The sequence below is a fragment of the Phocoena phocoena genome, chromosome 2 (genome assembly GCF_963924675.1).
Source record: "Phocoena phocoena chromosome 2, mPhoPho1.1, whole genome shotgun sequence".
NCBI lineage: Eukaryota > Metazoa > Chordata > Mammalia > Artiodactyla > Phocoenidae > Phocoena > Phocoena phocoena.
The window spans coordinates 59,667,342-59,691,791 of record NC_089220.1 but is presented as its reverse complement, the minus strand read 5'-3'; the positions used below and the strand labels follow the sequence as shown (position 1 = coordinate 59,691,791).

Sequence of the window (24,450 nt, the reverse complement as noted above, 5' to 3'; positions counted from 1 at the left end):
CCACCATGTGACCTCTTCCACTCCTCCTCGTCTATCCCCCTGTAATACTTTAAATCTTCCTAAAAGCACATAGCCCACTCTGCCTTGTACTTTAACTACTTAGGTATGTATTTTATTTCTAATACTAGACTACAAGCTCTTCAAAGGCAGGGATGATCACTGTGGATCTTAAAGTACCAATACAGAGTCATGAAGATTGGAACACTTGATAAATGTTGATATATTGTATCAAGAGTTAGGACTCCCACCAAATTAAAATATATTAATAATGATTTCCAGGCTTCCAGCCTCTCCTGCTCAACCACAATCCCTGACCACTCCCAGCTTACTGTGGCCTTTTATAGTTCATAGCCTAGCATTAAGCTTGAATCATCACCTCCTATCTCATATTATACACTTTATTGCTTTTTGTCTCAAGGGTAAATTGTTAAGCTTGAAATATGAAGGGGTTCTATCTATTTGATATAATCACTTTTTTATTTTCTGTGGTGCCACCAAATGCTAATTCTATTTTCGACTCTTATTTTTTTATTACTTTTCCAACAGACATTACCAAATACATAGGAAAAAATGTAGCATTCACTAAAACAACAAACTATAATAACACAAAGAAATAATTTCCAACATCTGCTATTTACACTTACCTGTCCCCAGGCATACATATTATTATGAGTCTGTGAAGGGTTGACTTTCGAAAGCAGGAAACGCGCCTTAAAAGCAAAGAAGAGATAATATTATCCATCAAAAATAGATTTGGTCAATATAGGCTAAACAAATGTATTATACTATCTAAACTCAATTTTATTTAATATGTTTTGGTCAAATTAACTTTATTAAAATGCAACTTTAAAAAAATGAACTAAAGTTTGAAATATATAGGCCACTATATGTCACACATAAATAATAAATGTAACCTCTTCTCGCCAAATCATACATACATAAAATAACATTCATAGCAACAAATACAAATTGTTGAGTCCAAAACTCAGCATTATAAAGATTATGTCTGCAACAATTATGACAAGGTTACTGTGACATTTACCAAATACCTGGTCTGAAACGTCATCAGAGGTTGGAAGTTCCCAAAAATGATAAAAATAAAAGCCATGAAAACCTATACATGTTCTTTTACTTTAAACAATGACTCTCAAACTTTTTTAAACTGTAGGCTATTCCATGAGAGCACTTACCCAACATTTTACCCATCTATCCACTACGCCTTATCATCATTAAATAATAACCAGAATAAAAGAGGAAGACAGCACTACATGCGGTGAAACATCAATGAGAGAACCAGTCATAAATTATTATTACATGTTGGAAGAACAAGGACAGTCCTGTCTTTTGAAATTTAGTACCATATAAAATCTTTTTCTACTCTCAAAGTAGAAACACAAGAGCACTGGCTCAAGAGTCAGAACGTCTGGATTCAAATCCCAGTTCCTCCATTTACTATGTTTCCTTGGCCACAAGTATCCTAAGTGTCAGTTTTCTTATCTGTAAAATGGAGGTAACAATAGGACTGCTATGAGAATCAAATGAGAGAAGGTATGTAAAGTGCTAACTATCAGCTTTGCAAATTCTCAATACAGGGTAGCTTCTATTATAGTAAAACCCTACTAATAATTGCTATCATTTCTGAATAATAGTTACTGATATTTATTACCTACTATGTAATACTGTGCTAGGCACTAGGGATACATTAATAAACAAAGCAATATCTGTGCTTTTAAGGAACAAGTGAAACAAACTTATAATAATCTATAATTAATTTATATAACTCTAATAAGAATTACAAGGGAGCAGTAAAAGTGTTTTAAGAGTGTATGTTAAGGGATCCTGAGTCTTCTGTAAGGCCCAAAAGGGCTATGTGTATATGTACATGTATCTTATTTAATCCTCATAATTCTAAAAATTACACACCTTTTTACAATGCCATAATGCTTTCCTATTATATTTCCTAGAAAATTGAAATGACAGAATGAGGAAAACAGAAGAACATTATGTTACCACAAACTTCGTATTCATAGACTTTACCGTAAGTAAACAGATTTAAGAAAAGTACACTAAATTATTTCCCAAGTTGTTCATATCTTCTTGCTCAACTAAAGCTTGCATACCACCATAATGCCATCCTGGCTCCTTACCAGAGCTGGGCTGGAGGAAGAAGATGGGATAAACCACCAGCTTTAGACAGCTAGTCAATAATCTTACTGCTCTGCTCTCAAAGCTAAAGCAAAAAGCAAGCATACCTTCCCCTGGAAACCATCTGCCCATCTCCTTCCTTTATGTGCCTGGTGAAGCAGTCTATTCAAATTAACGTCAGAAGGCAAGTAGGATCAACTCGTAAAACCAGCAACAAACAAACACACAAACAAATTAACAGTATTTACCTGACTGCCCCCATGTTCAGTGTCAATGTATCTCGGCATTGGAAATCTGGAGTGAAGGATCTCCTGTGCATCATCCACTGGGGCTTGCAGAAGGTGGCGGAAATTTTCATATTCTGGCATGTCCTGGTATCCCAACTTACGCCACTGAGCTATGGTCTAATTTTACAACAGTTAAAAAATTATGACTTTTTTTCTTGCCTAACCAAAAACTTTAAGAGATTTTTTTTCAAATGAAGCAATCTTCAGAAAATAAGAAAATTATAGAACATTATCCTATTTATTTTTTTTGAGTTACAAATTTTTTTAAGTTACAAATCCTAATTTCAGTATTCTTGAGTAAACAGATGCAAAATTAGGATATTTCTTCTCCTTTAAAAGTAAAAAGAAATAATAATTCAGCCAGAACAATTGTAAAACGCTATACTTATCATATTAATGTTAGCTAAAAGCTATCTACCTAAGTTTATGATAAATAAGGGGGATTTTCACTACAAAAGATTTCCTAGAGACTTCAAAATTAATGACCTACTATTATGAAGTCTGTACCAATGGAGTTACATTCTCCCAAGATACATAAACATAAAAACTTTAATAATAATAGCAATAATATTATAAAAATAATATACCTGTAAAAGAGCATCTGAATCAATTCTTTTATTAAGGAAAATGACTCCAAAAACCATGTAATTAAATCATCCACAACTTTAAACCTGGCTTGATTTCTAAGTTAACTGAATCAATTAACTGAATCAATCAATGTATACTCTATATTGCTTTATATCTCCATATTTAACAGAGGAACAGTCATCTGCATTTCTGATTTCTCATTTAAGCACATTAATGAGCTACTGAAGAAACAAAAGTACAAAAAGACAAAAGATATAAGCAAAAAACCTAGCTCTGTCATATCATAGACATTACTCTTAAAAGGTAAACAGCACTAGTAACTGGTATCAATTAAAAATAATAATCAATAGGTCTTTAAAAGTCCTGGATAATATCACTTAAAGTAATATTTTGAATAAGGTCTTCACCATTACAGTGCAAATCTAAAATCATTTACAATTAAAACACTGGAAAAATATATCTGCTGAAGTTACTAGAATACTAGACTACAAGCTTGAGTGTAGGTTTGTGAAAAAAAGAGATCTGTATCTCTCAAAGAATCTAGATTTACACATATCTTATAAAAGTGGAAATAAAGCTTATCATAGAGGAAACACTAGTCATATAGTAAAGGGGAAAAGCTTCTATGAATAAAAGGACTTTATTGAACCTACGTGCTTAGCTTTAAATGCTATGGACTCTTACCTCACCATGATAAATCAAAATCTGGAAAAATGTGTCCATGAGGAGAATACGATCTGCAAGAATGCTGCTGCTATCAAGAAGAACCGGCTGACACAAAGAAAACAATGGAAGAGGAAACAGGAAAACATAATTAAAAACATAAAACTGATCTTTCTAGGACACTTTAAATTTTTTAATTTATTACCTTATTACATAAAACCTCTTAGTATTATGAATTCTCAAAGTATATTTCAATTTAACTTTCTGAGGAATCTCTAAACTGAAGTAACAATTGAAAAATAGAGTCCAGTCAAGAGGAAAGAGTCTAACTGATAGTGGTACCACTGAGTGAGAGGGGAAAGGCTTGGGAAAGAACAAATTTGGAGATGGAAAAATAGTACTGAATATGAAATAGAAGGAAGTGGCCTGAACTTGGGTATCACATGCACAAAGATGGTAATTAAAGCTATATGGTGAGACTGCACCACTTAGAGAAAGGGAAGCTAGAGAAGAAGTCAGAGATTGAGCCCGGAGCACGCCAACACTTAGAGGTCGGAAAGGGAGAAACCAGCAGGGAGAGACTGATAAGGAACAGGCAGTGAGGAGGAGGAAAACCAGTAGGTGTTGTAGGTGTCAGAGAAGCCTAGAGCAAAAGGTTTTCAAGGAAAATCCTCAAGGTAAATATTGTTGAGAGTTCCGGCAAGATGAAGGCTTTGGTGACCTTCATAAGAGTTGTTTCAGTATAATTTTGGGACAAGAGGAGTTCCCTGGTTGCCTGGTGGTTAGCATCCTGAACTTTCACTGCTGTGGCCTGGGTTCAATCCCTGGTCAGGAAACTGAGATATCGCAAGCTGCACGGTGCGGCCAAATAAAAAAAATTTAAAAATTAGGGACAAGACTTTGACTAATATAGGTTGAGAAAAGAATGTGATGTGGGAACATATAGACAAGTAACTTTCTGCATTTAGCTGTGACTGGGACCAGAGAAATGTGGTGGCAATTAGAGAAAATGTGAAGTCCAGGGGCTTTTTGTTTAACACGAGCGCTATTAAGGTTTCTATGTTAATGAGAATGATCCTGATGAGAGAAAGTGATGATGCAGAAGAGAAAGAGGATAACTTCAAAAGCAAAGTCTTAAGAAAGGAAGCTAATGGGATTCATGGATTAAACAGAGAGTTTGAAATTTGATAGGAGTAGGCAGTGGGATTCCAATTTTCTTCTAAACAGTCCGGATGTCTACAATTTACATATATTACTATGATAATAAGAAAAAAAGTTACTTCTAAAACTTTTTTCCTGATTCAAAGAACTACAAAACCAAACACAGACCAACATATTAAAAATGCATTTTCTAGAAAAGTAGAAACTATGACAAATTACTTTAAAAATTATAGTAACAAAATACAACATTTTAAGGGACTTCCCTGGTGGCGCAGTGGTTAAGAATCCACCTGCCAATGCAGGGGACACAGGCTCAAGCCCTGGTCCGGGAAGATCCCACATGCCATGGAACAACTAAGCTCATGTGCCACAACTACTGAGCCTGTGCTCTACAGCCCATGAGCCACAACTACTAAGTTTGTGTGCCACAACTATTGAAGCCCAGGCGCCTAGAGCCCGTGCTCGGCAACAAGAGAAGCCACCGCAATGAGAAGCCCGTGCACCACAACGAAAAGTAGCCCCCGCTCGCCACAACTAGAGAAAGCCTGGGTGCAGCAACAAAGACCCAACGCAGCCAAAAACAAATAAATAAAAAATAAATTAATTAATTTAAAAAAATACAACATTTTACCCACTATTTTTTACAAAACAGTGAATAAAGGCATCATTAGAGATCATTTATCAGTAGATATTATAAATATTCTCTTTATAATAACCTTTCCTGAAGTATTATTTTCATACTTTTAAGTAGTGTAACAGATAATTTTAACCTTAGAACGGAAAAACTCTTTATTTAATAATAGGTTAAAATAAGTGTGACAGTTTTCTAAGAAGGCAAAATGGATGATTTTATCACTTTTTTAAGTATATCTTTATAATTAACTGTATCTTTTGTTCCATAAAGACTATAGGAGAATGAGACTATATTAAAACAAGAAGTTCTGTTTAGACAGAATGCCCTAATTGTCAGACACTAAACTCTGGAATACAGTTTCTAGAATCATCACTACCTCTAGACATTGTTAAAGACATAAGAATAATCATGAGCCCTATAGGATTTAATCAACTAAACGACTAGACAAAATGATCTTTAAAAAGTCTCTTCTACCTCATTGTTGTTTTATTTTTTAATGATTTCCTAAGACAGCCTAGCATTGTATATAGCATGTAGTAAGCACTCATAAATATTTTTAAGTGAATATATGAATAACTTAAGATAACACTTGAATTAAATTCTTGTATTTAATAACTATATTTAAAGAAAAACCTAGTTGTTTTATTTTTTTAATAGCACACATCACAGTAACAAAACCAATTTCTTTTTCTGTCCCTCTTACCTCTGGTGGTCCACTAAAAGAATATGCATACAGAATAGGCTGAATCATGATTAGAGACTGGGTCAAATCTTGACGCATAAAATGGTGACGATAATATGAACTCTCATCAGGACTATTGTTAAACACTTGCAAGAAAGGAGATCTTCTTAAATGAAACATAAACTATAAGATAAAACATGTGAGATAGCTTTTACTGATTTTAATATTACAACAGAAGTTTACTACTACAAAAGCATTTGATTACAACCATTAACACAATAAAACAACACCTTACAATAAGAACATTCTAAATTGTATTTCTCAGAAAGAATCTTACTCATGATATTTATCAGTTACTTAAAAATATAATTCAACAACAACTTAAAAATTAAAGCAAAAAAGATGACTCAAAAGGAAAACAAGAATAGGGACAAAAACCCCTCGCTCAGATCTAAGTTATTAGAGACTGATGCTAGGTGATGCATTAGCAGCAACCTTTGTTTTTATTCTTCATCTCTCTGTCCACATCTCTGAGCCTTTTTATTTCTATTCATTACCACCACCAAAAGACTCTAAGAGAACATAAAAATAGATTAACAGATAGATCCCCAAAACTAAACTGGTTTAAAAAAAAAGGACATATATATCCACTTATTTCTTAATATTTAAGGTCTCCTTTATCCTTAAGAAACATTCTCTAGACTTTGTTTCATAATTTCTTTCTCCTTTCATTTTCTCCCCTTCTACCTACTCCTCATGTGAAAGAGATCAAAAAGGGGGTGAATTAGGCCTGAATGAAGGACAGCTACACTTTCCTTTGACACCAGGGGTCTTTGATATAATCAATAGGATCTGTTCCAAAATACTCCCATTTGTCTTTTAGTTACTTCTCTCAACTTCCTTCAGCCCTCAGGTCTCAAGTGCCTACATGCTGCCCTGCCTGGGACTCATTCCACAGCTCTCTCCCAACACATGCCACTCATTGAAATTCTTATTCCTGTTCCTTTTTTCAGTGATCCATAATTCATTGAGAGGCTCTCTCATCCCTTACCACTTCAATCATTCTTGTTTACTTACAAAAATGTATAATTGGTAAATCTAGGGGTAAATATTTTATAAATGAAGACCTCCCTTAGATTTAGTTTATGTCACCTTTTACAAGATCATAAGGCTTTGAAAACCCAAAGAAAAAAGCATTTCTGGGTCCTCTGGCTCTCTACTTTCAATGAGAGGAAAAGATGGGATGCCCAGATCTCTTGGAAGATCCAAAAGCCCAAAGAGAAGGCTTGGAGAGGGAGAGAAGAGAAAGTAAGGAAAGTGTGGAGAATTTAGTCAAATACTTAGACTAATGCCCTCAATTCCCTTTCCTATTAGTTTCTCTATGAAGATGAGGCCTGAGAATTCCCAAAACACAAAGGGTTGCCTCCCTTAAGACAAATAGACCCTGCCTATTCCTAGCTCCCCAAAACCTCAATCAGAGATTTAGGAAAGTCTCCCCCTATAAACATGGAGCTTCTAGGTTACAGATTACTAAAAGATTTTCAAAAAATAAGTATAGCTCTTATACTTCAACTTAATAAAGTTGAAGCTTTAAACAAATTCTTTGTGAGCAAAAATTTGAATTTCCACATCTCAATATTAATCATCCTTCCAGACTGAGCTAAAACAAAACACTACCTCTTCTATAAAGATATATCAGGGCTTCCCTGGTGGCGCAGTGATTGAGAGTCCGCCTGCCGATGCAGGGGACTCGGGTTCGTGCCCCGGTCCGGGAAGATCCCACATGCTGCGGAGCGGCTGGGCCCATGAGCCTGCGCGTCCGGAGCCTGTGCTCCGCAACGGGAGAGGCCACAACAGTGAGAGGCCCGCGTACCGCCAAAAAAAAAAAAAAAAAAAGATACATCAAATCATCCATTTGGAAGGATTCTTTAAAGTTTCCTTTAAATGTTATATATCTCTCATAGTATTTCTCACTTTCTTTTCTGTGTTGTTTATGTATATTTCATATCTCACCCTTCAGAATGAAAGCTCCTTGAAAGTGGGATCCATGTCAGCCATCTTTATTCTCCTAAATTCCTTGCACATAGTATATACTCAGTTGAATAAATATTATCTCTATTACTCATCATATAAACAACCTAGACTTTTAAAAATATCTATCAAAACAACAGATAGACTCCACTACCCAAGTGGAAAAGGTTCTGTAAGATAAATTAAATTAGCTTCTTTTCTACTTACCTGGGATGTCCCCATAAAGTTGTTCTCAGGCAATGAGACCATGCTATAAGACTAGCTGATTTGTAAAATTACTTCCTTTTGGTACTACTGTAATTAGTTAGATCCCTTATATCAGATGGAAAGCTAATCTGCTTCACACCTAATTCTACTCCACAGTAGGGTTCCAGTGTAAATTTCTACTCAACACAAATAAATGCTATCTGCAAGGCCATCATAAAAATACTACATACTTTTCACTAGCTGTTCAAGCATAATACTAATTTCTTAACTATCTCAAAACTTAAAACCTAACCAAAAGAATGACCCTATAAAATGAGTAATAAAAGACAACAGGAAAAGTGAAAGCCAATGCTCCTGTCAACACTAAGAACACGGACCTTTTATCTACTTACCTGTGGATAAAGGGAGAAAGTTTCTGAAAATCTGAAGGAACTTGGATCATCTTTGTGATACTCTCCAAATTTCTGACACTAAATAAAATAAAACATGTTAGTAATATATTCCCTGGCACAGAGCTAAAACTTTGTCTATGCATACTCTATTTTTTTGAATGTTTGTCACTTTTAATTCAGCAACTATGAACAATCATAAACAATTCTGTTTAAAAAAAGAATTTCCAAATCTGTTCTGTATGATAACACACAAAATTGCTTGGGACACAAATTAAAGAGAGCAAATATGTCCCATCAGCTGCATACTCTATTTTTAAAGTTATTGCTCTTTAGGAGGCAAGATACTTGATACAGGATAAAACTGGAATATTACTTATAGACTTACCAAGAGAATGATTACAACCAAATACATAAACTTGCATTTTGGAAACAAATAATACATTGCTCCAATGCAAAACAACTCATCTTAAAATGTTTGAATTTTTTTAACTAAGTGTCTCTGATAGCAAATAAAGAACTCTTGGATGATGGCCAGAAGAGCTCAACAGGCACCCCCTAAGACTCTACTTAAAAAAGACAATAGTCTACTGACAGAAAGATGCACTATCAAAATACCATAGTGGCTCCAAAGGCAAACTGATGCTATAAAATTGGGTACACTAGAAAAAAGACCAAAAAGAAAGAACTGTTGAAGAAAATCAAGATCAACAGGTAAACCGGTGAAGAAGAAATGCAAAGGCAGAAAGTGGAAGGAAATCAAGGAGACACATACTCTAGCAACAGAGAAGTAAATCCTCTATGATAATGTGACAAAAGGCACCTAAATAACTGAGATAATCCACATGAGAAAGTGCTTAGCACAATGACTGACACTAAGCACTCAATAAATGTTAGCTTCCTCTTGTTCTTGAGCAAAGTCTCTGACCTGAAAAGTTTTTATAGTACTTATGCAACTGGTCTACTTCCTGGCAACGTTTATCGGTACTTAAATATGATCAAGGGCAAAAATAATAAGCAAAAAATAACAAAAGGTTCACTGTTGCGAGTAGTACAGGACTTTTACAGCCTAAAATGTTCAACTAAATAATTTATGTAGTTATCTGTGCCTTAAAGAGCACATACGAAGGCCTAATTGGTTTGATCACATTTTTTGGCTTCCAGGAAAAATCATTTCAGAACCACAGTTATCCAAAGGATAGAAAAGCTATAGTTGTAGCACTAATCCTCAGAACATAGATCTTGGTATGTGGGAATAAGAATGTTTCTGTCTTCAAAGCTCCCTAATAACACTTCACTGACGAAACTTATAGAGTTGGATAATAATCTTCACTGTCCAGTATGAAAGCCACTAGCTATAATCCAATTTAAATTAATTAAATTGTATTAAAATCCAGTTCCTCAGTTGCACTAGCCATATTTCAAGTGCTCAAGAGCCACATATGGGTAGTAGTTCCATAATGGACAGTGCCGAACACAGAACATTTCCACCACTGTAGAAAGTTCTCTTGGACAGTGCTGATCTAGAATATAAAATACACTTGAGATCTAGAATATCAAACACATTGAAAAGATTTTGTGGAAAAGCCAATATGTCACACATTATCTGATTTGCTTATAAATAAGATTGGTAACTTTTTCATATGTTTATTGGTCACTTGCATTCCTTATTTTGCTAATTCCTTGCTCATCACCTTTGCTCATCTTTTGCCCAAATACTACTGATTCGTAACAGCTCTTGTATATGAAAATTTTCACATTCTGTCATACATATGACAAATGTTGGCATGAAATTCTGCTAATAGTATTTTTACCACACAGACTTTTGTCACATTTTAATGCAATAAAATCTTTTAATATTTTTATTTAATGGCTCCTGATTTTACCTCTCATGTTTAAAACCCTTCTGCATCCAGAGGCTAAACACATATTCACCTATTTTTTGATAAATATCATCTATACTCTACCAAAGATAACAATATAAATTTTGTATAATATACACATACATAAACTTCTAATCTTTGGGTTACTTCTTTTTTTTTTTTTTTTTTTTTTGCGGTACGTGGGCCTCTCACTGCTGTGGCCTCTCCCGTTGCAGAGCACAGGCTCCGGACGCACAGGCTCAGCGGCCATGGCTCACGGGCCCAGCCGCTCCGCGGCACGTGGGATCCTCCCAGACCAAGGCACGAACCCGCGCCCCCTGCATCGGCAGGTGGACTCCCAACCACTGCGCCACCAGGGAAGCCCTGGGTTACTTCTTAAAATTTCTTTGAACACTTATCAAATGCCCCAGCATTAATTACTGGAATCATGAGGAGTAGTCCTTATTTACAACCCAACCAAAACACTAATACAAATGAGAAAAAAGATTGAAGCATAAAGGAGGTATATCAAAGATCCACCGTTCGAGTTATTTAGAAGTAGTAAGATTGGGCAGATAAAGCGTCAGTAATACAATTTCTTGAGGAAAATAACAACACTTGCAAGAAGTTTAGTCATGTCTTCAATTCAGCAATTAGTTATGCATAAAGCCATCCACATAAATGGGCCCAAAGGGTCAAAGCATAACCTCTATAAGAAAATGGTAGGGCTTCCCTGGTGGCGCAGTGGTTAAGAGTCCACCTGCTGATGCAGCGGACACAGGTTCGTGCCCCGGTCTGGGAAGATCCCACATGCCGCGGAGTGGCTAGGCCCGTGAGCCATGGCCGCTGAGCCTGCGCGTCTGGAGCCTGTGCTCCGCAATGGGAGAGGCCACAACAGTGAGAGGCCCGCATACCGCAAAAAAAAAAAAAAAAAGAAAATGGTAATGACAAAAGTGGTCCTCCTGAAAAACAGCACAACTGAAGTGCCTGGTCCCACTGGTATAGCAAGAAGAAAACCTAGCTGTGATAAAATTTGCAAGGAAAGCCCCAAGAGTCTTAAACAAGAGAGATTTCCTGGGAATGAAATTTCCTGAGAAATGATTTCCTGAGAGATGAACTGTTTATCCATCGTAGCTAGCAGCACAGCTGAAAGTAGTAGTTAGTGGGTAAACCAAAGGTCAAAGATGAAAAAAATCAAATAGTAATTTTAAGTTATAAGAAGATGTCATTCAGTAGAAAAGGTCAGGAGCCAAAAAGGTAAGGAAGGAACAGATCCATGAAGCCAGACACAAGATGGACCCAAACAAGAGTCTGATAATGGAAGCAGCATATATCATGTGTTATACCAATATCTTAAGTGATTCTGATCGAGGAGAATGAAAGCTTATATTAAAGCTGTCAGAAGCAAATGTGGTACCAGCACCAATCTGGCCATATGATGCTCATTAGCTACAAAATAGTTTTTAAAAAGATGTTTATTTCTGTTTTTATTTCTTCTATTTTATCTATTTTAATTGAGGTATAGTGGCTTTACAATGTTGTGTTAGTTTCTGCTGTACAACAAAGTGAATCAGCTATATGTATACATATATCCCCTTCCTCTTAGATCTCCCTCCCACGCTGCCGCCATCCCACTCATCTAGGTCACCACAGAGCACCGAGCTGAGCTCCCTGCGCTATACAGCAGGTTCCCACTGGCTTATTTTTAATTAAAATGACTCTTAGTCATCAAGAAAAAAAGAAAACAGTTATATTCACTATACCAAATTGAGGTAAGAAGTTTGTTAGCATAATTTCACAGGTTTTTCATTAGGAAAAAAATTAGAAAAGTGTAGTACCTAAGAAGTATTAATCCTTTCTCTGTTCGTGTTGCTATCATTGTTATAGCTGAAAATTCAGCAATAGGGAATCAGTACAAAAAATGAGGCTAGGGACTTCCCTAGTGGCACAGTGGTAAGGAATCCGCCTGCCAATGCAGGGGACATGGGTTCGATCTCTGGTCCAGGAAGTTCCCACATGCCGCGGAGCAACTAAGCCTTTGCACCACAACTACTGAGCCTGCGCTCTAGAGCCCGAGAGGCCACAACTACTGAGCCCACGAGCTCCAACTACTGAAGCCCATGCACTCTAGAGCCCATGCTACGCAATGAGAGAAGCCACCACAATAAGAAGCTCGCGCCCCACAACGAAGAGTAGCCCCCGCTCTCCGCAACTAGAGAAAGCCCGCGCACAGCAACGAAGACCCAACACAGCCAAAAATAAATAAAATTTTAAAAAATTAAAAAATGAGGCTACACTATGTTAGCTACTTAGAATAGCTTCTATAACTAAGGTTCATCTGTCATCACCTGAAACTTCACTTCAATTGTACACTAATTTGATTCAATCAATTAAAGAAAAGAATGTAAAAACCATATTCCCACCACTTTTACCATATATTAGTCACTAGGGTTTCTATAAGAAACTGTGATCTTCTTAAAAATTATTTTTTGAACTTTGCACACCATATGATGCCAGCCACAGTGATGCAGTTTTCAAGTTATCCTGTTAGCAGTTTCATTGCAGATCTTTTAGTCTCACGTGGCAGTAGGACTATATTCATTTGGATAACTCCATTCTCAGTTTTTGACACAAGACAATGGGGGATCATGGATAATTGATGAAAGCTGTTTTGCAAAGAAAGCACGGCAACAGTCTGATGATATCAGCCTTTCCCTCGGAAACTACCTCCACCAATCCCCTCTTACACACAGTTGCCAGCTGACTCATGGAACAGACAAGCTATACTGCTGTGACAGACGAGCAGAGTATAATTTTCATTATGTCATGACTCGCCTGTCCTCTACCCTCAACTTGCTGCTGTTGTAAATGGTGCAAACTGCAGGATATGTAGCTTAGAATTGAATTATATTGTGAGATTTTTTATCATTTTGTACTTTTTGCAACTGTCTCATTCAGTTATTTACAAGACCAAGTCTATGTTATATTTTATTAGCATTTGTGTTTTACAGGCATTCAAACAATATGGCAATTTTTGAAGCTGAGGTGTGAGAAGAGAAAGATTCTAGACAGAAGCCTACAGAGAATTCCGAAGAATTACAATCTTCTGAGTCATTTCACTAAACCCATACAACAGAACACAGAAAAGGTCCATCTTCACACTGAAAGCTACTTACCAGTGGGTTTTATGTGGGGCTGATAAGCCAAGTTGTACTATCCAATTTTGTGTCATGTCATAACCTACAAATGTAGTAATAGCTCCAGCAAAATGGAAAAAGTACTTTACTACAAATCATAACCATTTGACAAAGGTGCTGATTACTTCAAACAGCTTTTAGACTCTCAAAACAATAAAGCATTTGTTAAAACAAAGTCACAATCAGTGAAAAGGCTCAGGAAGCAAGATAGTTCAGAGCAAACTTTATTATCTAGAAAAGGAAAAGTCATATAGTTGATGAGTGCTAACAATGACATGTAAAATTACAGTAAGTAAAATGCTAGGACAAGATGAAGTCTGAGAAATTGAAAAGGTTCCATCTTAAAACAATATAACAAGTGGATACATTCATGACATGTTACATGATGCTGAAGAGTTTTGTGTAAATTAGCTGAAAAATAACAGCTTCTCCATTCAGGTTGATGAGTCAACGGATTTCACCAATGTCATGTCAAGTTGCTAAATAATAGTGAAATTCAAGAGAACTTTTCTGCTGCCCTAAACAAGCAAAGGTCAAAATATATTTAATGTTTTGATCTTCTTATATGGAAACAAAAGTCCACCTTGGAGGAACTATGTTGACATTTGTACTGACGGTGCCCAATCAGTGGTTGACTCCAAGAGAGATTTTATGCCTACTGTTAAAAAAAGACAGGCTGATGTCGTCATAAGACTGCTTTATTCACAAAAAGGTGCTAGTGTAAAAACACCCTCAGAAATGAAAGAATAAAAGCTCTGGATGATGCTACAAAAAATGGCTAACTTTATTAAACAAAGACTAGTTCCCTCGATAATGTTTTAAAAACTGTGTGAAAATCTAGACAAAGGGCACAAAAGCCTCCTGCTACAAACAGAAATTTGATAGCTTAACAGAGAGAGTTCTCAACAGGCTGTTTGAGCTGAAGGGTGAACTGAAGAGGTACTTCCAAGGAAATTATAGGCCAGAATTTGCTGAGTGAAAATGAAGCATTAAGAACAGAACTTGGGACTTCCCTGGTGGCACAGTGCATAAGACTCTGAGCTCCCAATGCAGGGGGCCTGGGTTCAATCCCTGGTCAGGGAATGAGATTCCACATGCATACCACAACTAAGAGTTCGCATGCCACAACTAAGAAGCCCACGTGCTGCAACTAAGACCTAGTGCAACCAAATAAATAAATAAATAAATATTTTTTAAAAAAAAAGAACAGAACTAAGCATTCTAGGTCATAATGAAAGTAATGGGCTCCTGACATGTTAAAAGCTCAAGTAAATCATCATAATCAATAACTTTACTAACATACACTTTGGTAATCTAGATCCAGATAAAAAAGACTTGCCTACATTTTTATATGTTAATGTGTATAATTTTTATACCCTAATTAATTTCTCTTAAAATTTCCATTAAAATGAAAATAGAAAATTTAAACCACAGCAATGAAGGAAAATATGCAAAAAAGGAGTAAAAACAGATATAGTAATTTAGGATTAAATTGGGAATTAATTTCATATCAGCCCCCCAAAATAATAACAATAATAGGTTACATAATTGTCACTCTTTTATTTTAAGGAAAAAAGGCATTTTCGTTTACTGGAAGAGATAAATTAACTCTGCTATTCATTACTATGCCTTTCTCAGCAACTTTATTAGGAGTCCCTCATACAGACTTTCATTTACGCTGTCAAGTACCATGAAAGAAAATAATTGACTACAAATAAATGCGTATGGATTCAGAAAAGTATGATGTTTACTTCTTACCAGTCGAATGAGCTGTCTGTCTAGCCATCTAAGCACATCTGGACCTTCTTCTGTTTCTGCTCTATATATTGCCAGCCGAGCCATAAGAATGGCAGCTGCCTCCTGGTCAAAAGATGCAGCAATGTTTTGGATTTGAGTTTGAGCATCTGCCCAGCTAAAGACAAGAAGAAGAAAGCAAGAAGTGCTGCTAAATTATTATATTCATGATATCATAGTTGGCTGTCACACAGATTTAAATTTAAAACATACAGAAAATTACTTCAATATTTCAAAATTCCAATATTACCTAGAAAAATTCGCTTTAAAAAAATCACTAGTAGTAGTTTCAGTATAGTACTCACTGTTTTTCAGAAAAATATATCCAAACCTAATAAAATTCTCTAAAATAACTGTAAAGGTCGATTTCCAAACATATTCCTTCCAACAATAAGATTTTTACATGTAACAATGTGTGTGCATATGCACATAGATATACAAGTTGGTATATCAGACGTTAAAAATTCACTTCTTCAATTTTATAAAAGCAAAAATATGGAAATAGAAAAATAAAGTTTTCTCCCAGACTAAGTAATTGTCATTTACTAAACTGGAAAATGAATAAACTATCAGAATATTTTCTCATTGGTTTTTAATTCAATTATTAGTGATAAAAATTAGATAATTAAAATTAATATTATTATTTTTACATCTTCATTGGAGTATAATTGCTTTACAATGGTATGTTAGTTTCTGCTTTATAACAAAGTGAATCAGTTATACATATACATATGTTCCCATATCTCTTCCCTCCTGTGTCTCCCTACCTCCCACCCTCCCTATCCCACCCCTCTAGGTGGTCACAAAGCACCGAGCTGATCTCCCTGTGCTATGCAGCTGGTTCCCCCCAGCTATCTATTTTACGTTTGGTAGTGTATATATGTCCAAGCCACTCTCTCACTTTGTCACAGCTTACCCTTCCCCCTCCCCATATCCTCAAGGTGTTTCTCTAGTAGGTCTGTGTCTTTATTCCTGTCTTACCCCTAGGTTCTTCATGACATTTTTTTTTCTTAGATTCCATATATATGTGTTAGCATGTGGAATTTGTCTTTCTCTTTCTGACTTACTTCACTCTGTATGACAGACTCTAGGTCCATCCACCTCACTACAAATAACTCCATTTCGTTTCTTTTTATGGCTGAGTAATATTCCATTGTATATATGTGCCACATCTTCTTCATCCATTCATCTGATGATGGACAATTAGGTTGTTTCCATTTCCTGGCAACTGTAAATAGAGTTGCAATGAACATTTTGGTACATGACACTTTTTGCATTATGGTTTTCTCAGGGTATATGCCCAGTAGTAGGATTGCTGGGTCATATGGTAGGTCTATTTGTACTTTTTTAAGGAACCTCCATACTGTTCTCCATAGTGGCTGTAACAATTCACATTCCCAACAGCAGTGCAAGTGTTCCCTTTTCTCCACACCCTCTCCAGCATTTATTGTTTCTAGATTTTTTGATGATGGCCATTCTGACTGGTGTGAGATGATATCTCATTGTAGTTTTGATTTGCATTTCTCTAATGATTAATGATGTTGAGCATTCTTTCATGTGTTTGTTGGCAGTCTGTATATCTTCTTTGGAGAAATGTCTATTTAGGTCTTCTGCCCATTTTTGGATTGGGTTGTTTGCTTTTTTGTTATTGAGCTGCATGAGCTGCTTGTAAATTTTGGAGATTAATCCTTTGTCAGTTGCTTCATTTGTAAATATTTTCTCCCATTCTGAGGGTTGTCTTTTGGTCTTGCTTATGGTTTCCTTTGCTGTGCAAAAGCTGTGAAGTTTCATTAGGTCCCATTTGTTTATTTTTGTTTTTATTTCCATTTCTCTAGGAGGTGGGTCAGAAAGGATCTTGCTGTGATTTATGTCATAGAGTGTTCTGCCTATGTTTTCCTCTAAGAGTTTGATAGTTTCTGGCCTTACATTTAGGTCTTTAATCCATTTTGAGCTTATTTTTGTGTATGGTGTTAGGGAGTGTTCTAATCTCATACTTTTACATGTACCTGTCTAGTTTCCCCAGCACCACTTATTGCAGAGGCTGTCCTTTCTCCACTGTACATTCCTGCCTCCTTTATCAAAGATAAGGTGACCATATGTGCGTGGGTTTATCACTGGGCTTTCTATCCTGTTCCATTGATCTATCTTTCTGATTTTGTGCCATTACCACACTGTCTCGATTACTGTAGCTTTGTAGTATAGTCGGAAGTCACACAGCCTGATTCCTCCAGCTCCGTTTTTCATTCTCAAGATTGCTTTGGCTATTCAGGATCTTTTGCGTTTCCAGAAAAATTGTGAAATTTTTTGTTCTAGTTCTGTGAAAAATGCCAGTGGTAGTTTGATAGGGATTGCATTGAATCTGTAGATTGCTTTGGGAAGTAGAGTCATTTTCACAATGTTGTTTCTTCCAATCCAAGAACATGGTATATCTCTCCATCTATTAGTATCATCTTTAATTTCTTTCATCAGTGTCTTATAATTCTCTGCATACAGGTCTTTTGTCTCCCTAGGTAGGTTTATTCCTAGATGTTTTATTCTTTTTGTTGCAATGGAATGTTTTCTTGATTTCACTTTCAGATTTTTCATCATTAGTGTATAGGAATGCCAGAGATTTCTGTGCATTAATTTTGTATCCTGCTACTTTACCAAATTCATTGATTAGCTCTAGTAGTTTTCTGGTACAATGTTTAGGATTCTCTATCTATAGTATCATGTCATCTGCAAACAGAGACAGCTTTACTTCTTCTTTTCTAATTTGGATTCCTTTTATTTCCTTTTCTTCTTTGATTGCTGTGGCTAAAACTTCCAAAACTATGTTGAATAAGAGTGGTGAGAGTGGGAAACCTTGTCTTGTTCCTGATCTTAGTGGAAATGCTTTCAGTTTTTCACCATTGATGATGATGTTTGCTGTGGGTTTGTCATATATGGCCTTTATTATGTTGAGGAAAGTTCCCTCTATGCCTACTTTTTGCAGGGTTTTTATCATAAATGGGTGTTGAATTTTGTCAAAAACTTTCTCTCCATCTATTGAGATGACCATATGGTTTTTCTCCTTCAATTTATTAATATGGTGTATCACGTTGATTGATTTGCATATATTGAAGAATCCTTGCATTCCTGGCATAAACCTCACTTGATCATGGTGTGTGATCCTTTTAATGTGCTGTTGGATTCTGTTTGCTAGTATTTTGTTCAGGATTTTTGCATCTATGTTCATCAGTGATATTGGCCTGTAGTTTTCTTTCTTTGTGACATCCTTGTCTGGTTTTGGTATCAAGGTGATGGTGGCCTCGTAGAATGAGTTTGGGAGTGTTCCTCCCTCTGCTATATTTTGGAAGAGTTTGAGAAGGATAGGTGTTAGCTCTTCTCTAAATGTTTGACAGAATTCCCCTATGAAGCCATCTGGTCCTGGGTTTTTGTTTGTTGGAAGAGTTTAAATCACAGTTTCAATTTCAGTGCTTGTTATTGGTCTGTTCATATTTTCTATTTCTTCCTGATTCAGTCTTGGCAGGTTGTGCATTTCTAAGAATTTGTCCATTTCTTCCAGATTGTCCATATTATTGGCATAGAGTTGCTTGTAGTAATCTCTCATGATCTTTTTTATTTCTGCAGTGTCAGTTGTTACTCTTCCTTTTTCATTTCTAATTCTATTGATTTGAGTCTTCTCCCTTTTTTTCTTGATGAGTCTGGCTAATGGTTTATCAATTTTGTTTTTCTTCTCAAAGAACCAGCTTTTAATTTTATTGATCTTTGTTATCGTTTCCTTCATTTCTTTTTCATTTATTTCTGATCTGATTTTTATGATTTCTTTCCTTCTGCTAACTTTGGGGGTTTTTTGTTCTTCTTTCTCTAATTGCTTTAGGTGCAAGGTTACATTGTTTATTCGAGATGTTTCCTATTTCTTAAGGTAGGATTGTATTGCTATAAAGTTCCCTCTTAGAACTGCTTATGCTGCATCCCATAGGTTTTGGGTCATCGTATCTCCATTGTCATTTGTTTCTAGGTATTTTTTAATTTCCTCTTTGATTTCTTCAGTGAGCACTTCGTTATTAAGTAGTGTATTGTTTAGCCTCCATGTGTTTGTATTTTTTACAGATCTTTTCCTGTAATTAATATCTAGTCTCATAGCATTGTGGTTGGAAAAGATACTTGATACAATCTCAATTTTCTTAAATTTACCAAGGCTTGATTTGTGACCCAAGATATGATCTATCCTGGAGAATGTTCCATGAGCACTTGAGAAATACGTGTATTCTGTTGTTTTTGGATGGAATGTCCTATAAATATCAATTAAGTCCATCTGGTTTAATGTATCATTTAAAGCTTGTGTTTCCTTATTTATTTTCATTTTGGATGATCTGTCCATTGGTGAAAGTGGGGTGTTAAAGTCCCCTACTATGACTGTGTTACTGTCGATTTCCCCTTTTATGGCTGTTAGTATTTGCCTTATGTGTTGAGGTGCTCCTATGTTGGGTGCATAAATATTTACAATTGTTATATCTTCTTCTTGGATCGATCCCTTGATCATTATGTAGTGTCCTTCTTTGTCTCTTATAATAGTCTTTATTTTAAAGTCTATTTTGTCTGATATGGGAATTGCTCCTCCAGCTTTCTTTTGGTTTACATTTGCATGGAATATCTTTTTCCATCCCTTCACTTTCAGTCTGTATGTGTCTCTAGGTCTGAAGTGGGTCTCTTGTAGACAGCATATATGTGGGTCTTGCTTTTGTATCCATTCAATCAATCTGTGTCTTTTGGTGGGAGCATTTAGTCCATTTACATTTAGGGTAATTATTGATATGTATGTTTCCATTCCCATTTTCTTAATTGTTTTGGGTTTGTTATTGTAGGTCTTTTCCTTCTCTTGTGTTTCTTGCCGAAAGAAGTTCCTTCAGCATTTGTTGTACAGCTGGTTTGGTGGTGCTGAATTCTCTTAGCTTTTGCTTGTCTGTAAAGGTTTTAATTTCTCCATCAAATCTGAATGAGATCCTTGCTGGGTAGAGTAATCTTGGTTGCAGGTTTTTCTCCTTCATCACTTTAAATATGTCCTGCGAGTCCCTTCTGGCTTGCAGAGTTTCTGCTGAAAGATCAGCTGTTAACCTTATGAGTATTCCCTTGTGTGTTATTTGTTGTTTTTCCCTTGTTGCTTTTAATATGCTTTCTTTGTATTTAATTTTTGACAGTTTGATTAATATGTGTCTTGGTGTGTTTCTCCTTGGATTTATGCTGTATGGGACTCTCTGTGCTTCCTGGGCTTGATTAACTATTTCCTTTCCCATATTAGGGAAGTTTTCAACTATAATCTCTTCAAATATTTTCTCAATCACTTTCTTTTTCTCTTCTTCTTCTGGAACCCCTATAATTTGAATATTGGTGCGTTTAATGTTGTCCCAGAGGTCTCTGAGACTGTCCTCAGTTCTTTTCATTCTTTTTTCTTTATTCTGCTCTGCAGTAGTTATTTCCACTATTTTATCTTCCAGGTCACTTATCTGTTCTTCTGCCTCAGTTATTCTGCTATTGATCCCATCTAGAGTATTTTTCATTTCATTTATTGTATTGTTCATCATTGCTTGTTTCATCTTTAGTTCTTCTAGGTCCTTGTTAAACGTTTCTTGCATTTTCTGTATTCTATTTCCAAGATTTTGGATCATGTTTACTATCATTATTCTGAATTCTTTTTCAGGTAGACTGCCTATTTCCTCTTCATTTGTTAGGTCTGGTGGGTTTTTATCTTGCTCCTTCATCTACTGTGTGTTTTTCTGTCTTCTCATTTTGCTTATCTTACTGTGTTTGGGGTCTCCTTTTTGCAGGCTGCAGGTTTGTAGTTCCCATTGTTTTTTGTGTCTATCCCCAGTGGCTAAAGTTGTTTCAGTGGGTTGTGTAGGCTTCCTGGTGGAGGGGACTACAGCGTGTGTTCTGGTGGATGAGGCTGGATCTTGTCTTTCTGGTGGCCAGGTCCACGTCTGGTGGTGTGTTTTGGGGTGTCTGTGACTTATTGTGATTTTAGGCCACCTCTCTGCTAATGGGTGGGGTTGTGTTCCTGTCTTGCTAGCTGTTTGGCATAGGGTGTCCACCACCGTAGCTTGCTGGTCATTGAGTGAAGCTGGGTGTTGGTGTTGAGATGGAGATCTCTGGGAGATTTTCGCCGTTTGATATTACGTGGAGCTGGGAGGTCTCTTATGGACCAGTGTTCTGAAGTTGGCTCTCCCACCTCAGAGGCACAGCACTGACTCCCGGCTGTAGCACCAAGAGCCTTTCATCTTTTGGGAGGTCTGAGGTCTTCTGCCAGCAGTATGTGTTCTGTAGGAGTTGTTCCCCATGTAGATGTATTTCTGATGCATCTGTGGGGAGGAAGGTGATCTCCGCCTCTTACTCTTCCGCCCATAATTAAAATTATTATGTATTCTTTTCTCTCCACATTAACACACTAAAACCAATCAAAAATTAATAAATAAAAATTTTAGTCTAAGGGATAAATTTGAAATTACATACAAAATAACAGTAATTTATTAAATTTACATGTTCTATAAATCTAATCCAAACTGAACCTGGGTAGACCCAGCAATAACTTTTGTTTGTTTGTTTAACATTTCACAGAGTTTTGTAATACTTCAGCTGATCTTAGTTCTGAAGTACCTCACTTTAAGCAATTCTGGCAATAGTTACAGACTTTGTGAAAAGCTGAACCCCTTTTACATGACTCAAAGATGTAAGACGAGATCCCAAGAAAATCCCGGCAGCAACGTTCAAAATTCTTCTCCTTTCTTCCTCTATTTTTAATTTTTTTCAAATAGACGAAAAATTTTAAAATATTTTCCAAATGACTGATACCCACGAATTATCTCAGTCTAACGAAATACCAAGAGGCAGAAAAGAATGAGAATAAATAAAGGAATTAAAGCTGGTAATTATTTTTTTAAAAGATACACCACGCAAAGCACAATATATATATATTTTTTTGGCTGCTCTGGGTCTGCATTGCGGCACGCAGGCTTCTCTAGTTGTGGCACACGGGCTCCAGAACACATAGGCTCTGTAGTTTGCACATGCGGGCTCTCTAGTTGAGGCATGAGAGCTCAGTAGTTGCAGTGCATGAGCTTAGTTGCCCCACAGCACGTGGGATCTTGGTTCCCCGACCGGGGTTGAACTCGCATCCCCTGCATTGTAAGGTGGATTCTTAACCACTGGACCACCATGGAAGTCCCAAAAGCTGGTAATTTCAAAAGTTATTTTTAGTGCAATTTGAACACTTAGTGATTATACTAATAGTTTAGTTTAGTTATCTTTTTATTTTTGAAAAATTTTTTTGGCTGCATTGGGTCTTAGGTGTGGCACATGGGATCTTCGTTGAGGCGTGCAGCATCTTCCGTTGCCGCACACAGGCTGTTCATTGTGGTGCACGGACTTCTCTCTAGTTGTGCCATGCGGGTTTTCTCTCTCTAGTTGTGGCGCACAGGCTTCAGAGTGCGTGGGCTCTGTAGTTTGCAGCACACGGGCTCTCTAATTGAGGCGCACGAGCTCAGTAGTTGTGGCACGTGGGCTTAGTTGTCCAGAGGCATGTGGGACCTTAGTTCCCTAACCAGGGATTGAACCTGCATCCCCTGCATTGGAAGGCAGATTCTTTATCACTGGACCACCAGGGAAGTCCCTATTTTTTAATTTAAAAATATCATAGAGCTAAAAATAAAGTTGGGTTTTGTTTGTTTGTTTTGGTCACGCCGCACGTCTTTTGGGATCTTAGTTCCCCAACCAGGGATTGAACCCGGGCCCATGGCAGTGAAAGTGCCGAAGCCTAACCACTGGACCACCAGGGAATTCCCAAAACCAAAATTGTTTTAAATTGGTATTTTCCCAACTTGTATGACCATAGTATTCACTTGCTTCAAACTGAAACATAAAGGTGACATTTTTCTTCTGAAAATATCAATACAATGGTTCAGTAGTAAAAATAAATTAGCAAATAAGCACATAAAAATTTACTACTTAAAAGTTCTTTAGCCATACATTTAAAATTTTGCTCTTAAAGTTTAAAGGGTTTGTTCACATTGTAAAATCTGTCTTTTGTATTTTCAGTACCTCTTCACTGTGATTCTTACAACTAGTTTCAAACCAAACTTTCCAGATCAAAGTTATTTTCTCTATAAATATAGGATAACTTTTTAAATTTTTATTTATTTATTTATTTTTTGCGGTATGCGGGCCTCTCACTGTTGTGGCCTCTCCCGTTGCAGAGCACAGGCTCCGGACGCACAGGCTCAGCGGCCATGGCTCACAGGCCCAGCCGCTCCACGGCATGTGGGATCTTCCCAGACTGGGGCACGAACCCGTGTCCCCTGCGTCGGCAGGTGGACTCTCAACCACTGCGCCACCAGGGAAGCCCTAGGATAACTTTTGACTGTATCTCAGGAACTTGAGTCCTTTATTTTCATATGGCTTATTCACTTAACAAATGCACTTGCTTAGGCCCCTAAAGTCATATTTCTAATTAATAAAGAAAAAAAATAAGCCTTGATTATTGAAAATGGTCAGGATAAGTTAATTTGAAAGAGTGGGTGCTTTGGTGAGACACAATGATATAAATGGCACCGTAACACACATAGTATCTCTCTCTCTACAAATAGCCTCATAAATTCTGTGTAAAAAACTGAAAATATATAAACCCATGAAAAATTCTTTTCTCATGACAAAAGTTCCCTTTCTCTTGAATGATTAACCTAACTCTTTTTAGAACTTTTCATTTTAAGAATATTTCAAACATAAAGCTATAAGTAGAATAATCTATATATCCATCACCTAGATTTATCAATTGT

General features: G+C 36.5%; 1 protein-coding gene across 2 annotated transcripts in view; it reads right to left on the bottom strand.

Annotated features, from left to right (window-relative positions):
- The window catches only part of SEC23A (SEC23 homolog A, COPII coat complex component), a 61,015-nt gene that overhangs the window by 9,797 nt on the left and 26,768 nt on the right, over window positions 1–24,450 (bottom strand). For both annotated transcript variants that reach the window (XM_065900884.1, XM_065900892.1), the window contains exons 13-18: window positions 15,605–15,758; window positions 8,791–8,868; window positions 6,182–6,343; window positions 3,705–3,791; window positions 2,394–2,549; window positions 645–710 (exon numbers count right to left, since the gene is read on the bottom strand). In XM_065900884.1, the coding sequence (XP_065756956.1) occupies window positions 645–710; window positions 2,394–2,549; window positions 3,705–3,791; window positions 6,182–6,343; window positions 8,791–8,868; window positions 15,605–15,758 (703 nt within the window). The remainder of the gene's footprint in view (window positions 1–644; window positions 711–2,393; window positions 2,550–3,704; window positions 3,792–6,181; window positions 6,344–8,790; window positions 8,869–15,604; window positions 15,759–24,450) is intronic.